The sequence below is a fragment of the Thunnus albacares genome, chromosome 3 (assembly GCF_914725855.1).
Source record: "Thunnus albacares chromosome 3, fThuAlb1.1, whole genome shotgun sequence".
Classification (NCBI taxonomy): domain Eukaryota; kingdom Metazoa; phylum Chordata; class Actinopteri; order Scombriformes; family Scombridae; genus Thunnus; species Thunnus albacares.
The window spans coordinates 28,089,171-28,104,241 of NC_058108.1; the positions used below are offsets into that span (position 1 = coordinate 28,089,171).

At 41.4% G+C, this 15,071-nt stretch overlaps 1 protein-coding gene across 1 annotated transcript in view; it reads right to left on the reverse strand.

Annotated features, from left to right (window-relative positions):
• Positions 1 to 15,071, reverse strand: part of radil (Ras association and DIL domains) — a 28,686-nt gene that overhangs the window by 4,633 nt on the left and 8,982 nt on the right. The window contains exons 9-21 of the mRNA XM_044347450.1: positions 14,106 to 14,790; positions 13,306 to 13,436; positions 11,548 to 11,585; positions 11,248 to 11,399; positions 10,931 to 11,043; positions 10,398 to 10,514; positions 8,656 to 8,779; positions 5,188 to 5,360; positions 4,672 to 4,822; positions 3,567 to 3,793; positions 2,702 to 3,032; positions 856 to 995; positions 57 to 196 (exon numbers count right to left, since the gene is read on the reverse strand). Coding sequence (XP_044203385.1) covers positions 57 to 196; positions 856 to 995; positions 2,702 to 3,032; positions 3,567 to 3,793; positions 4,672 to 4,822; positions 5,188 to 5,360; positions 8,656 to 8,779; positions 10,398 to 10,514; positions 10,931 to 11,043; positions 11,248 to 11,399; positions 11,548 to 11,585; positions 13,306 to 13,436; positions 14,106 to 14,790 — 2,522 coding nt within the window. The remainder of the gene's footprint in view (positions 1 to 56; positions 197 to 855; positions 996 to 2,701; positions 3,033 to 3,566; positions 3,794 to 4,671; positions 4,823 to 5,187; positions 5,361 to 8,655; positions 8,780 to 10,397; positions 10,515 to 10,930; positions 11,044 to 11,247; positions 11,400 to 11,547; positions 11,586 to 13,305; positions 13,437 to 14,105; positions 14,791 to 15,071) is intronic.

The following is a 15,071-nucleotide window of genomic DNA, read 5'->3' on the forward strand; positions in this document are numbered from 1 at the left end:
TAGTATCATAAATCTCCATCAGCCCACTGTTATGGTCACAGAAACACCCTTCATACCTCTGGTAGTCCGCTCCTATCAGACTGGTCCCGTTCACAGCCAGGATGCGGTCTCCGATCCTCAGTCTGCCGTCAGAGGCGGCCGGCCCGTCGGGGATCAGAGTCCGGATGTAAATGCCTGGAGCGTTGAGAGGGGTGTGCTGCAGGAGGGAAACATGTCAGTCTGTGTACATGTGTGTATGTGTGTGTCTATTATTTAGTTTGAGCATCTGATTAAACTGATTCATATCACATGTTATACCACTGCCATGGAAAACACATATTTTGTATTGGCTGGCAAGAGTTTTAACATAGTTTGGTTCAACCACTATTAAAAATCAGTGTCCAGGGTATATTAAACTGCAGGTAACCATAGCAACAGTGCTACTGCTTTGTGCTAGGTTATTAGGCAGGAAACTGGTAAAATAGACCTTGGCGTGCAGTAAACTGACAACAACTCTTTTTAACAAATGGAGGATATGAATACAGCTTCTCTTTGCTTCTGCTAAATCTCCATAACACGCAGCAAGGTTTCGTGATAAACAAAAATAACAGACTTGGCAGAGGAACACCACTTTGCATCTCATTTGTAAATGTCCTCTGAAAGCACCAATAGTCATTCTTGAAATATCAATTATCACATTATATCATCATATAATAATATCAAATTATTTGATAAAATATTGTGGTATCACTGGTCTTTTATATTTATCAGTAGCAATCTGTCTCTTTCATCAAGACAAAAACACACTGCTGAGACCGGGAGGAACAGGTAAGAGAGATGTTTTTCAACTGGTATGACGTTCTAGTGTTTACTCACCAGGCCATCTATGAGTCCCATGCCCAGTCCGTAGGGTCCTTTGTCCAGTTCCACTACAAACACCACACACAAGTCATCAGGAAGGGGAGGGGCGCCAGGGGAGGATACAGGGAAAGGAAACTCACACCCACTAATACACCCTGCAGAGGACACGGACAGCCAAATGCACAAACACACACACACACACACACACAGGGTCTTGCTATGGGGTTGGACAAACATGAGAGGAAGAGCTTGTTTGCTGTGCACAAGACACACACAGAGGTACTGAGACACATGAGACACATGCACAGGTGCGGCTAACACAGCTAATCTGACACACAAACATGTGCTTCTCACAAGAGCCTGCAGATGTCACACTCACTACGTTGTAAAAACAGCATAACGCTAAGATGCTGCTTTATGTGAGAAATAGAGACGACCAATCTGTTCAGGCATTTTAACAACAGAACTGCACTGAGACTCATACTATTTAAAAAAAGGTGAAATTTTAAAGCTGCATTAATCAATTTTTAGTAGAGTGTAAAAAAAACTACAAAACAAGCTAAAAGATACACAGTTCTGTTATATTACGACCTTGTAAAGTACATTTTGGTTAACAGGTTTGTCTGCTTACATATCCAGTGGACAGAAAGCAACTTTATCTCCCACTGGAGTTTCTGGCTATATGATGACTGTACGCCTAATGATAACTGCCTGCAATTTGTTGGCGGGCAGGTAGGGTAAAGTGAGATTATAACAGCTTTTTGCTGAAAAAAGCTGCCTGCTGCTGGAAAAAGGGGTTGAGTGACACTAAATTTAACATGCTGTAAATTTATGAGCCGTAAACGAAAGCAAAAGACGCTAAAAATCTATTTGGAGCTGCTGTTATAGTAGGTGATAATTATCTCCCATTCACATTACGTTTTATCCGATGTTAATATTGATTAATGAGCCATGAGTGAATTTAAGACTCGTTTTGTGCAGTTGTTATTAACATATTCCTGTGATGTAGTTTCTCTGAGTGAACAAACACAAGAAAGATACAGAGAGAGACTGAACCACATCCTATAGCACTTTGATTGTAACACTATCAACTTAAACAATTACTTTGGGAAATTCACTTACTGCTTTTCTTTTTGAAAGTTCGATGGGAGATCGATAACTCATGTCTGAGTTGAGTACTGAGCTGGACTGGGAGGCAGTTTGCACAGCTTAGCATTAAGACTGGAAGCTCAAAGTTCAAGAGCAGAATCTCAAAAACTCACAAATTAACATGCTGTGTCTTGTTTGTTTAATCCTTACACAAACATAAATGTAAAAACAGGGAGTTGTGGTTGTGGAGAGAGTTACATGCTGTAGCAAATTCATGATGATTAACTGTTTATCCATCTGACCAGTATGTGCAGGTTGCCTGGCAACCTCACCGTGATGACAAGACTCAAGGAAGTTACTTTGCCTGTTGTTCGCCAGTCGTCCATCTCCTCATCTAACTCTTGGAAAGAGAGCAAATAAGTGTATTTCTCAAAATGTTGAACTACTCCTTTAAGCTATATGCTAGCATGCATGTGCTGTATAAAACTGATATTTCTGCAGTGTTTACTGTATATATTTTGTCCTGCACAATTGTATTTATAAAGCAGGGGTTGGACACAGTAACAGAAACACTGGACAATATAATATGTTTAACTGCAATATGCCAACAAAAAACTATTGTAATATTAATTTGTTTATTTTTTGAGACTGTATAAGAGGTGTTTATTTCATGATTGTAATTTTTGAAGGTATAGATTGTGGTGTTTCTTTCTTTTACACTGCTCATGTGTTCCTGTTATTTTGTCCACCTCCTGTGCATCATTCAGCCTACCCTCCAGTCCATTGGTGATTAGTCCGTTTGTCTTTTTGCATTCTGCCACAGTTCTGCCGGCGCAGCCGTTCGTCTGGGTGTTAGGGCCTATGATCGGCCCAGGCCCTCCTCCTCCTTCTGGGTACAGCGGGGTATTGGGAGGGGTCAAGAGGCAGGACGGGTCTGGATTTGCTGTTCGTGGGTGGTGGATGGTGCCGTTCCTTCTGAGGCTGTGTGTGTGTGGTTGGCCCGAGGGTCTGTCCCGTCCTCTCTCCTCTCCTGTCTCTGCCGTCATCTCGTCCCCGGGACCCCCAGAACGGGGACTGCTGTGAGCTGGAGGCAACAACTCCCTCTGTGTGTCGGGATGGGACAGAATGATGTTAGAAGTCAGTCCAAGGACTGAAGTGAGGATGCGATGTATAGCAGATGTAAAGAAAATACAAACTCCTGTTCATGATGGAGCATTCTTAAATGCTTAAAATAAAGATGATTACAGAGATTTGAAGGTATGAATGCATCATTTCATAAGCCACTTTACCATTTAACATTTACACTTTGTGAATGTATATGTGTTTCTGTGTCCGGGTGTATGTGTACATGTAAGGGTGCAGTAACACTTGGGATTACGGTCTAGTCAGCCGTTCCCACTAATTAGACAGCCTAAAGACTAATCAGATTAACCATGATTTAACCATGTCTAGGTTTCGGTGTGTGTGTGTGTGTGTGTGCGGGTTGGCTGGAGTAGAGGGTTTTTGTCTTTAAATTTATGGGATTATGAGGAACTCCTCAACAACCACAGCTGCTGAGGCACATGGCCAGGATTACTGTTAGGTGTGTGTATTTGACAATGTGTGTGTGTGTGTGTGTCTGTGTGTGTCCTTTTGACCTGTATGTCCGGCCAGTCAGCTGTGTTGGTACCGTTGGAGTGTGTGTGTACACTGGGAGTGTTGGTGTGTGTTTGCGTCTTGGTGCGTAGCCCCCAGAGGTAGTGGCGGACGTAGAGCAGCTGTCTGTAGATGCTGTCTTCTACACACTCGCTGTCCAGGTCGACTCTGAAGCCAGCGCTGGGCAGCACGATGGGAGGATGGTTCTCAAAACTCTCCAGGAGGTCCACTACACACACACACACACACACACACACACACACCCACAAACTGATGTTTACACATATAGGCACACACTCATGCAACATGTTTTATACACCCTGGAAGTGTAGCTTTCACACTCCAACAGGCTGTGACGACTGCAAAAATAACTTGTACATGATGGTAACTTGGGCTGCAAACTGCTGTTGTTAATGTAGAAACCAAGTCAGAATTTCTGCTTCGACAATAATCTATTAACTACAAACAGCAAACTCCCTTTAATACCAAAGTTTAATGTCTCATGCAAACTGACATCGATTCTTTTCAGCTCTTTGTATTCAGTCCTCATCTATACCAACACAGCTCACAGCTTTGCCTTGCAAAGCTCCGCTGTTTTAACTTGCATTGCTTTTGAAAAACAGTGTCCTACTTTTTTCTTGTTTCACAGCAGCGATGCAGCTCGCCAATCAGAATCCATACTGAAACTAAACAGTATACTTTGACTTGTTTACAGTGTGCTTCAGCTGCAAACACCTGCACACAGGGTTGGCTTAAATATATATATATATATATATATATATATATATATATATATATATATATATATATATATATATTTGTGTGTGTGATAATCATCCAATGATTTTAAAGGGGATATTTGGTCCCCTTTAAAGTTTTTTGTGATTTTCTGTCTATACTGTTATAATGTTGGATGTTAAACATGGTCAAAGTTCCAAACAAGAGGTAAATGTAAAAATGCTCCCTGCAAGTCAAAAGCCAGTCCTAAAAAATTAAGGCCAGTATACATCTACAGACAAGACATGAGGGCTTTCAATTGCCATCATTTTGGAGATTTTACCAAATAATTTTTTAAACAAACATACACATTAAAACATTCACATGTACCTGTTCTGTATATATATGCCTCGTCCTCACTGCTTGGTTGCCATATTGGGACAGGGCCAACCTCCACTGTGAGCTGGTACTGGGTGAGAATCCTGTGCAGCTGGACTGGTTTCAGGGTCGGGTGCTCACTGGACAATGCTCGCCAACTCAACTGTACACACGGATGACAGAAAAGAAAGGAGAGAAGTCTGAGAAGGTGAGATGATGTGTGGACAGTCACAAGTTGCTCCTGGCTGAACTTTATCAAAGACATCAGTGATCAATAGTAGATCGGACTTCTATATGAAAGACTACACGATTAAGTGTCTCAATGACAATACTTTGACATGGATTGCCTCCATTGTTTGGGTTGATGTTAAACTTGACATACATTTTAAAATAGTAGGCTTTTCTGTCTGTTTTCAACTATTGCCATCTAAGTAATGCCAAGAAGCCATGTGTAATTATAAAAAAAACCTCAGATAAATCCTGTTTCAGATTGCGAGTGAATGTGTAAGAGTGCGTGTGTGTTGTTACCTGTGTGAGCTGTGGTGGGGGTGTAGCCAGTATAGACACAGTGCTGTTAAGCTTGGTGAAGAATTTGTCCGCCAGATGTCCGAGACCGGACCTACTCGCCCACTCCATAACCATCCGCAAACACGCCTGAATCTGCAACACCTTAGAGCGCTGGAACCAACCCCGAGATGGACCTACACACACACACACACACACACACACACACACACACAGGGTTATTTCATCAGAGACACTGCAGTGAATTTCTCTACTAGGGTGTGTGCATGTCTGAGAGAGAGGCAGACTAAAATAGAGACTATGTGTGTTTCTTTGTGTGTGTGTGCTTCTTTGTGTGTGTGTGCGTGTGTATGGCAATAGAGATATTAATTTTTAATTAAGTTGATATTGAAGTCAAGGAAACAATAGCAACAGCCACCAGTCGCCTGCTCTGCACAGAATACAAATCGACTGCTGCAGAGGGGCTCAGCTGACTGGGTTTGTGTTTTACTGCACAACAAACCAGCACACAGCCTGCATTCCTCCCTTTGCCTAATCCTTTCTTTCTCTGTTTCACATCAAAGAACTGAAAGGAAGTTTTGTGGCAAGTTAAGCAGGCGATAACAGCAAATCTAGCATTTGTCAAGCTGGCATCCCATAGTTTGTCAATCTGTCATTGCATTACCTCACGACAGCAATAATTCCTTTTTAAGCTTTGCCCCCTCCCCCAAATTGAGCTCAGGCCTCTGCTGAGGTTTGGTACAAACAATGACAAACAACTCGACTGACACTGAGCATCATTTGAGAGTTATCACTGCTAGCACAGATATGATACCTGAATTTTAGTACAAAAACAATCAATTTCTGAATGTCATTTCTTTTAAATATGTATGTTGCTCAGACATTTCACTCCTAACCATAAATGGTGGCGCTAGAGGAAAAGGCAGGGAATCAACACATCGTCACTAGGATTCATCCTATGGACACCATTGATATCTGCGCTAAATTTCACAGCAACCCATCCAATAGTTGTCAAGATATTTCACTAAAAAAGACCTCAGGTAAAGTCAGGGGATCACCAAGGTCACTAGGATTCATCTTATGGGCACAGTAAAATGTACAAAATGTACAAAATGTCATGGCAATCCATCTAACACTTGTTGAGATATTTCAATCTGGACTGAAGTGGTGGACCAACGCTAGAGTCATGCTGCTGGTATGGCTAATAAAAACAATTTCATACAAGGAGATGTAGAAGGTTTAGCCTACTAGCTACTTTCCATCTGCAGTCCCTGGGTTAAGTAGACATGGGTTAAGTTTAAAATACAGTTAATACAAATTGCAATGTACAAAGAGTGCCATAGTCACATTTCACACATATTACACAGCCGACCCTAAGCAATATAACAATCTTCCCAGTCAACCCACTACCCGTGCCAATAATGTCCAGCCAAAGACACGAACACACAGTAATTGTCATATATCTATGTCATACACATAAGAGAAAACATGGAAGTCAAAGAGTCTTTTGTGCATTAAAATGTAAATACAGATAATTTACGTGTCAAATTAATGGCAGGGTTCCTACACATTTTCCATTTCAAAATTCCATACTCTTCCAGACTCAAATTTCCAGACTTCTCGGTAGGTTTTTCAGACCATATTTGACATCTGAGTACAAATAGCTAGATGTTTATTATGTTAATAAAATGTTAGCAGGTTCATTACTTCTTGTGGTCGGTCTTGGTCTCACGTTGGGTTGGGCCAAAAACATCCTGACTCTGGGTGCAGATGATGCTAATGATGCTGTGACAAGACGACAGTGCTTTTGCTCTTGCATATGACTTACAATTACCACCTCCCCCGTGTTGGAGATGTCAAATGATTTTACACAAAGTTTGCATCTAGCTTTCTTTTCCCATTTGGAATCTGTAGCCAACCAGGCTTTATATTTGGGATTTTTTTTAAAAAAATTGAAATCAGAAACTATCTGGTCAAGAAAAAAGTAAACAAGACTATGAGTCTGACAAGACATTCAATGCAAGCTTTTGGTTATTTGCTGCTACAGACACATTTTGAGGCGTGGTACCAAAACAAAAATGTTGACGTTCGATACTTTACGCTCTAAACTGGATGTGTCCCCACAGAATTCCTCTCTCTACAAGTTAGACATGACATGAAGCTTCAGGCAGACAATAAACTGGCAGCATTATGTGTAGACAGAGCACACATAACCCTTCAAATATTCTGCCATATGTTTTGGATACGCACACACACACACTCCCTTCTGTAATAGGCTTATGTCTAGGCATACAGTAATCTATGTGTGAGGCATTGCAAACAGACGAAACATCACTTAACCCTTTAGTAAAGGTGTCATAATGCTTTATACTGTTACAGCTGGTTTACACACAAACTCACCTTTAAATGCAGAAAAGCCATCGTACACTCTCGAACAAACAGCCCGAACGACAAAGAGCTACAGTATTCTTTATAATCTGTTTACAAGGTGAAAGATGTCACCGCACACACACGAGCACACACGAGCACACAATCAAACAAAACCATGAGAGAGTGGAGCATTTGCACCATGTTACATCCCCTCTCAGTCTTTCTCCATGTTGCCATAGTGTCAGGCTAACAGAGAGAGTGTGTGTGTGTGTGTGTGTGTGTGAGTTGCAGAGTGCCTGATGCAAACGTCAGCGTTACCTGCTACAAACTCACTTCACTGTTACCATGGACACCATTAGCGGAGAAATATCAATGAGCGACAAAAAAGGGGAGCGAGGGAGAAAGAGAAAGCCAGACAGACAGAGTGGGAGAGGAGCGGGAGGTGGAGGTGGAGACGAGGTGGGGGACAGGGTTAGCCTCTGCATGAATATAAAGGTATTTCTCCTTCTCCCTGTGCCAGACATGTGATCTCTCCTGTCTCTACTGGCTAATGAAGACATATGGCATGTGCGTGAGTGTGCATAAGTGTGTGTGTGGCTACAGACCACAAAGGGAGGGTGCGGAGAGGTTGGAAGCGTTAGGTAGCCGGATAGATAGATATAGCTGCCGGTAAATGACTTTTTTCTGTATTAAAGATAATTTAATAGACTATTAGCAAGGTTGTCACAACAACTGAACGCACTTTCAGCCCTTTACCCTTCACTCTGCCCTTTTCTTTCCCCTCCTCTCCTTCCTCTCCTCTCCTCTCTCTCTTTCGCCTCCATCCAACCCCACCTCTAGTCTTCTTTGTCTCACCCCCTGATGGCCAGATGGAAGGAATGAGGGCAAGGAGGAAAGGGGGGGGGGGGGGGGCAGAATGCAGATAGGAGAAGGGCATTGAGGACAAATCTGGGTTAGTCTCTGTCAAAATGCTGACAAGGACACAAGGACAAACTCTCTCTCTCTGTCTGTCTCTCTCTCTCTCACATACACTAACAACTGTACAAATCCTGAGGGAGATCTAATGGAAGAGAATGTGAGTGTGCATGCTTTTTGCCCTACCTTTGTCCATTAGCTGGTTAAACAGTGACACATTGGAGAAGAAGAAGAGGTAAGCAAACATCTGAGCCTGAATCTCCGGGTGGACCTGGTAGCCCTGCAAAAGCTCCTGGGCGTTCTGAAACACCTGCACACACACATGCGTACATACATGCAGATGAGCATAGAAATAATGTTGTTTATGTGTCTTTTGTATGTCATACTGTTGCTTTTGTCTATATTGTATATGTAGGGGATAAATATGTAGACTATCATATATATTCTGTATCAGCTTTTTCCTTATTGAAATATTTAATAGATAACAAATAGAGATATTCCAAATGTCTCATGTATCATTTATATATTGAAAATTTCAATATCTTTGTAAACACTTTGGCATCTCCACAAGAATTTAAAATAGGTACGTTTGAACAAAGGTTGGCAGCGCAGCGTGTTTCTTTTATTGATTAGTGACCCACTAGCAGGTCAGTGATGTTTAAGAGGTTAAGAGATTCAGAAAGGTCCCAACAAATACTCTAAGAACGCATTTTAGATCTTGGTTACTGTCTGAACATGAGGTTCCAAGTAGGGACATATGTGTTAAAGAAAGGAAGCGCTTGGCTGTCTAGACCTTCATGATATTGGTAAAGGTCATATTTCTTGCTGTATGAAGCAAAATAAAGAGAGGTGTCAACAGTCCACTCTGTCCCATGAAACTGTCTCTATTTATAGCAGAGAATCCCCCCCACTCAGATACAGCAGTGTGTTTGACAATTAGGACAGTTAAGAGACAGTTTAAGATTAATAACAGTATGTCATATCCCTGTCTAGAAATTAGAGCCAAACCAATATATCAGTTGGCAGATATTAGCCTATCCCAGATATATTGGTGAGTGTATATGTTGTCCAATATGCACTGATTTTTTTTTTTTTTAAATAAAGTTATATGGGCAGCATTTATGTATATTTGAACCTTTTTTTCTTTTCTATTTGTGTTTTTTTTAATTTATAGTTATTTATAATTATTAAATTCCCAGTGAAGTTTACTGTTTCAGTGCACTGATGTCATTTTGGACAATAAAGTTTATTGTTTAACTGTAAAATATCCTGCCTCCATGACATGTCTTTGTCACAGGTGTTTGATATTTGAGGGATCATTGCAAAATTGTGTGTTTATTTATATATACTGTGTATGTGTGTATACATACATACACACACACACACACACACACACACACACACACACACACACACACACACACACACACACACACATATATATAATGTGTGTGTGTATGTAAAGATTATCGGATGATATATTGATATCAGATTTTTTTTACTCCCTATTACCGGTATTGGCATCGGCCCCAAAGATCCAGTATCAGTCAGACTCTATTAGAAATGTACATATTGTGTACATTATTATTTATTCAATAAATGCATTTCCACTGACTACTTGTCAAACTCTTACTGTCAAAAAAAAGAAAGTTTTATAAAATGTTGTTATTTCCTTTGGAATAATTCTTATTACACCAGAGTGTCTATATTTTTCTCTTCCATGGGGCCACATAAAAAAAAACATGACTTGTCTAGAATTCTTTTGTTTCTTTTAAAGTAAAAAGTTTGAATTCTGAGACTTAAGTTAGAATTAAATAACTGTATGTGCAACAGAGTGAGAGTTGAAACACTGAACTAAGAAAAGCAGAAATGATTAATAGAAATTTCTGTTACATAATGACATTTAATAATACAATAAACAAACTTACCTGCAGGACCCTGCGTACAGGTTCAGGAAATCCTACACCTCCTTTCCAGCAGGGCTCAGAACTGTCGCCTGGGAATGGATTACAGTCTAACAAACCTGGTAACACTACATAAAGAGCCTGGACACACACACACACAAAGAAAGACATGCACGTTGATGGAGGTTATCTGAAATTGCAGAATAATTTCACTCATTCATATCCTTTCCTCATCAAGTCATTAACTGTGTGTGAGTCTGCCTGTGTTTCAATCTTTGTGAGGACAAATTTTTGATTTGAATCCATCGTAGTGAAGACATTTCTTCATTGTGAGGACATTTTGGCTGGTCCTCACAACTTCAAGGGGCTGTTTGAGAGTGTGTTTGTGTGTGTTTGTGTGTGTGTGTGTGTGTGTGTGTGTCCGTCCTTGTGAGTAACAACTCAATCAGGGCCTCTGTGAGGGTCTGTTATTATTCATGCAACCTTGTTTAAAAACAAGATAAAAAATGTCTTGTGCTCATTAAGAAGATGACAGTGTTACCGCGGTGACAGATTACCTTGGTGATATAGTAGACACATTGCTGGAAAGTGTACATGATCACTTCCTCCAAGATAGTCATTGCCTCGTCATTGGCTGATATGGTCGCCGATAGCAACGACTCCTTTGACCCTAGACACAGATGACAGATATAGAGGCATACTTAAGAGATATATACTGCGAGGGAAAGAGTGGAGGGAGTGTTGTAGCTGTATCAGTATCTACCGTATGTCAGTGTGAGTAATGACTCTTCAGCCAAGTTGTTTCCACACTCATCCTTCAGACTGTCTGTGTGTGTGTGTGTGTGTGTGTGTGTGTGTGTGTGTGTGTGTGTACCTTGCAGTATCTCTATGCTGTGTGTGTACGCTGGTGCTCTTTGCTGTATAAAATAAAGGATCTCGATGGAGTTGGACATCCAGAAGAAGATGGTCTGCAGGTCTGGGACCAAGTCTGAGATACTAAGCAGAGACAGGGAGGCTGGGTCCTGACTAAATGGGCACACACACACACACACACACACGGGCACACATACACACACACACACACACAGAGTTAGGTACATACATACTCAAATATGGTACACATGAGCACACAGGCTCTTCTTCTTTCGAACACAAGTTGGAAAGCGATACTCACTGCTGAGCTTGCTTCTGAGCCAGCTCCTTTGTCTTCTCCTGCAAAGCGCACACACACACACACACACACACACACACACACACACACACACACAAGCTGCAATTAAGTGCTCATTAAACTTTTAGGATGTGCGTAGGAGAACCACGGTTCGTGACGCTAACACTAACCTGCAGAAATGAATACCACAACCATATTTACAAAACCCAGCACAGTAACACCGACACATGTTGATAATCACCTTGTGCCCTACTGGCCCGAAAAGTTGAACCTAATTACATGAGATGACCTCCCACCCCTCCTTGTTTTTTTTGGGGTTTTTTTGCAACACCTACTTTTGTATAAAAGATATAAAATAAAACATACCAAATTCTGTTTTTTTTGGCTATTGTTTAGTCCATCATCTGACTAAATTGATATCATCAGGATCTTGGTTGCTTACATCTTCGCTAAAAAATTCTTGAGGGAAACCCTGATATTTAACATCTTTAAATGAGTCTATTTTCATATTTAACCTCTTAAACTTCACTGGCGTCTTCAGCCGACATTATTGTCTTTTAGAGGCTGTAACAGGCTCAGTTTTAAAGCTAGATGATTCTGGTATCATATGAAACTAGACGACCTACGGCATCCATTGGTACCAACCACGTCATGCTAGCTTGTCAGGAAGGGGGCTAAATAACGCTCCAAAGTCAAGCAAAATTTTGGTGAGGGGAAAAACTGGCAAGGCCAAGTAGTGAGACCACTTTTTTTAAACTTGACCTCACTTTAGAAAATTATGTATTGTAACTTCTAGGATAATCACAGCCTCATGAAACTTTACAACCACAAACTAGAGACCTAGGGCATTCAGAGGATGTATGGCTTTCCCAGGCATACAGACAATAAGGGGGTTTCTGAGCAATTTCCAGAACAGAAGTGCTCACCATTCAATCGATGAAAAAAAGCAGTTCTTACAGAAATCTCCAAATTCAAAAATTTTTGACACCAAATCACAGTATTATTTTTTCTACGGTGTTCCTCAAGGTCTTAGTGTCTTGACGTGGAGGGATTTTTGACCATTTTTATCAATTCTCAAGTGGTCAAAAATGGTTAAATTTCACACCAAATCTGTGTAACAAACGGTATCAACCCAAAAATTGCTGCAACAACTTATGAGACGTAAATGAGCACGGATATGGCCATCATATACTTCCATCATAATGTTCTAAGCCCTTATACACTCTAAACATTCAAAATTTGAATAGGCACCTTATCAAAACACAATGTTTATTATAAATTTATGACTAGAAAAAGTTGAAACACAGTGCTGAGCTGGATCTAAATTCAGATGATGTATATTTCTTCAATGTGGCATATACTGAAACCAGACTAAAACATTGGCTCCAGTAGTTTACATTTTCAAAATATACACATTACTGTCTGTAAATCCTCATCCTTCCAACCTTTCTGTAAAAGTGAATCATGAAATACTGGTTTATCAAATGATCTAGATCTCTGAACACTCTCTATGGTGGCAGAGGTTGCTATGGAGACAGAAAGTTCATAGTATAGATAGAACAGAATATGTGTGCATGTGTGTAATACAGCCCAAAACATGTGATATACAACCTTGTTTAACTATTCACCTGACCTGATATGGCTGACCTGGTTTCTCTCCTCATGAGGTCATGTTAAGCAGACACTAGAGTACCGGACAGAGTTGCAAAAGAAGAGAGAGAGAGAGAGAGAGATACAGAGTCAGACAGGTAACACACTGACCCATGCGATGGTCTGGATTCGCCGGACGATCTTGAGCAGCAGTTTTCCGAAGCTCCCAGGTGGGAAAGTAGAGGCAGAGTGTTGTATGCACAGACACAGCAAGTAGGCCGGCGTCAATTTATGGTCATCTCCTGAGAGAGAGAGACAAAAGTTGAAGGAGTTGGTTCACCAAGTTATAAAATACATTTTACCTCTGGTTGTATCCGGCCATAGAGCGCACAGATTTTAAAGGAACTTAAATGTTTCACTGCAACTACTTTTGACCTAGGGAATTATATCCATATGACAGTGAGGTCTGTGGAATATTTAGAGTAACCAGGACGCTGATTCTGGGAAAAAATACTGCTGTTAAGTTTTTCAAATGTAGTTTTTCTATGGACCTTTTCGTAGACACTGTTAACTAGCTATCCTCTAACTACAGAAAGAGAAGGGTGAAAAATGCTGGATGACACACTACCTTAACTCTATTTTTTATTTCAATACTATTTGGTATATTAATTTGGTGACTGTCACCTCCACTGTATTGGAGTGGCAGCAGACACAGTACCAGTCAAAAGTTTGGACACACTTTGTCATTCCTCGGAACAGGAAGGTGTGTCCAAACTTTTGACTGGTACTGTATCTCAGAGACAAATATCTAAAAATCTAAAACCAAAACTATCTGCATGACTTGATACCATTAGAGGTCAGTGAGAACACCAGAAAAATGACCCTTTAATTAGTTGCAACACAGTACATACATTGCATCTTGGATGTCTACCTGACATCTTATATAGTGTATTGTAAATCAGAGAACAGACCTCCAGGTTCTATGAGGGACACGATCCTGTTCAAAAGCTGGTCTTCATGAGCCTGGTCAAACTCCAGCTGTAGCCTCCTTTTCTGACCTCCTCCTCTTCCTCCTCCTCCTCCTTCCCCCCCTGATATATTAAGCGGCCCTCCCACTGCTGTCCCCCCGCTGCGAGGTTTCACCAGGTGAGGTTTGAAGCTGCGTCTAACTGCTGGAGCACTCGACACCTGTGCTGCTCTGTCCTTCAGCACGGAGCCGCACATCTTACAAGTCTGAGCCCCACCCTCTCCCTCCTCCACCCCTGCATCATAAAGCTGCCCCAGGGTGCGAAGGCGTGCCAAGGTCTGAGCTGGCAGAGGCTTAGCACCCGTGGGGTCCTTGTACAGGAAGATGTAATGCGCTCCGAAAGAGAGGAGGTCACCGTGTCGCAGCGTGGTGGAGCGCTCGCAGCGGGAGAAGTTCACCAGAACTGTGGCGTGGAGTACGGGCTCAACGGCAACACAGAAACGTTGACTCTCCGCCAGATCTTCTCCTTTGTTGTTGTTGTTGACATGGCGACGTGGTGCGGGAACCCGGCGTAAGCGGCAGTGGAGGGGCAGGATGTCAGGAGAAAACAGGCAGATGTTGGGGCGAGCTGATGGAGTCTCCTGACCAACCGTGTGCTGCTCTCTGTTCAGCAGATACACCAGGCAGTCCTGCAACACACAGCATAGTATCTCACATAGTCAGATATATTGGAAGTAGGGCTGCAACTAATGATTAATCTGTCAATTATTTTATCAATTAATCAATTAGTTGTTTGTTCTATAAAATGTTAACAAAGCACAGGTTGCAACCTAAGATGTCTTTTTTTGTCCTGAGCAACAGTCCATAACCCACAGATATTCAGTTTATTGTCATAGAGGACTAGAGAAACCTGAAAATATTCACATTTAAGAAGCTGGAACCAGAGAATTTGGGCATTTTTTTCTTAAAA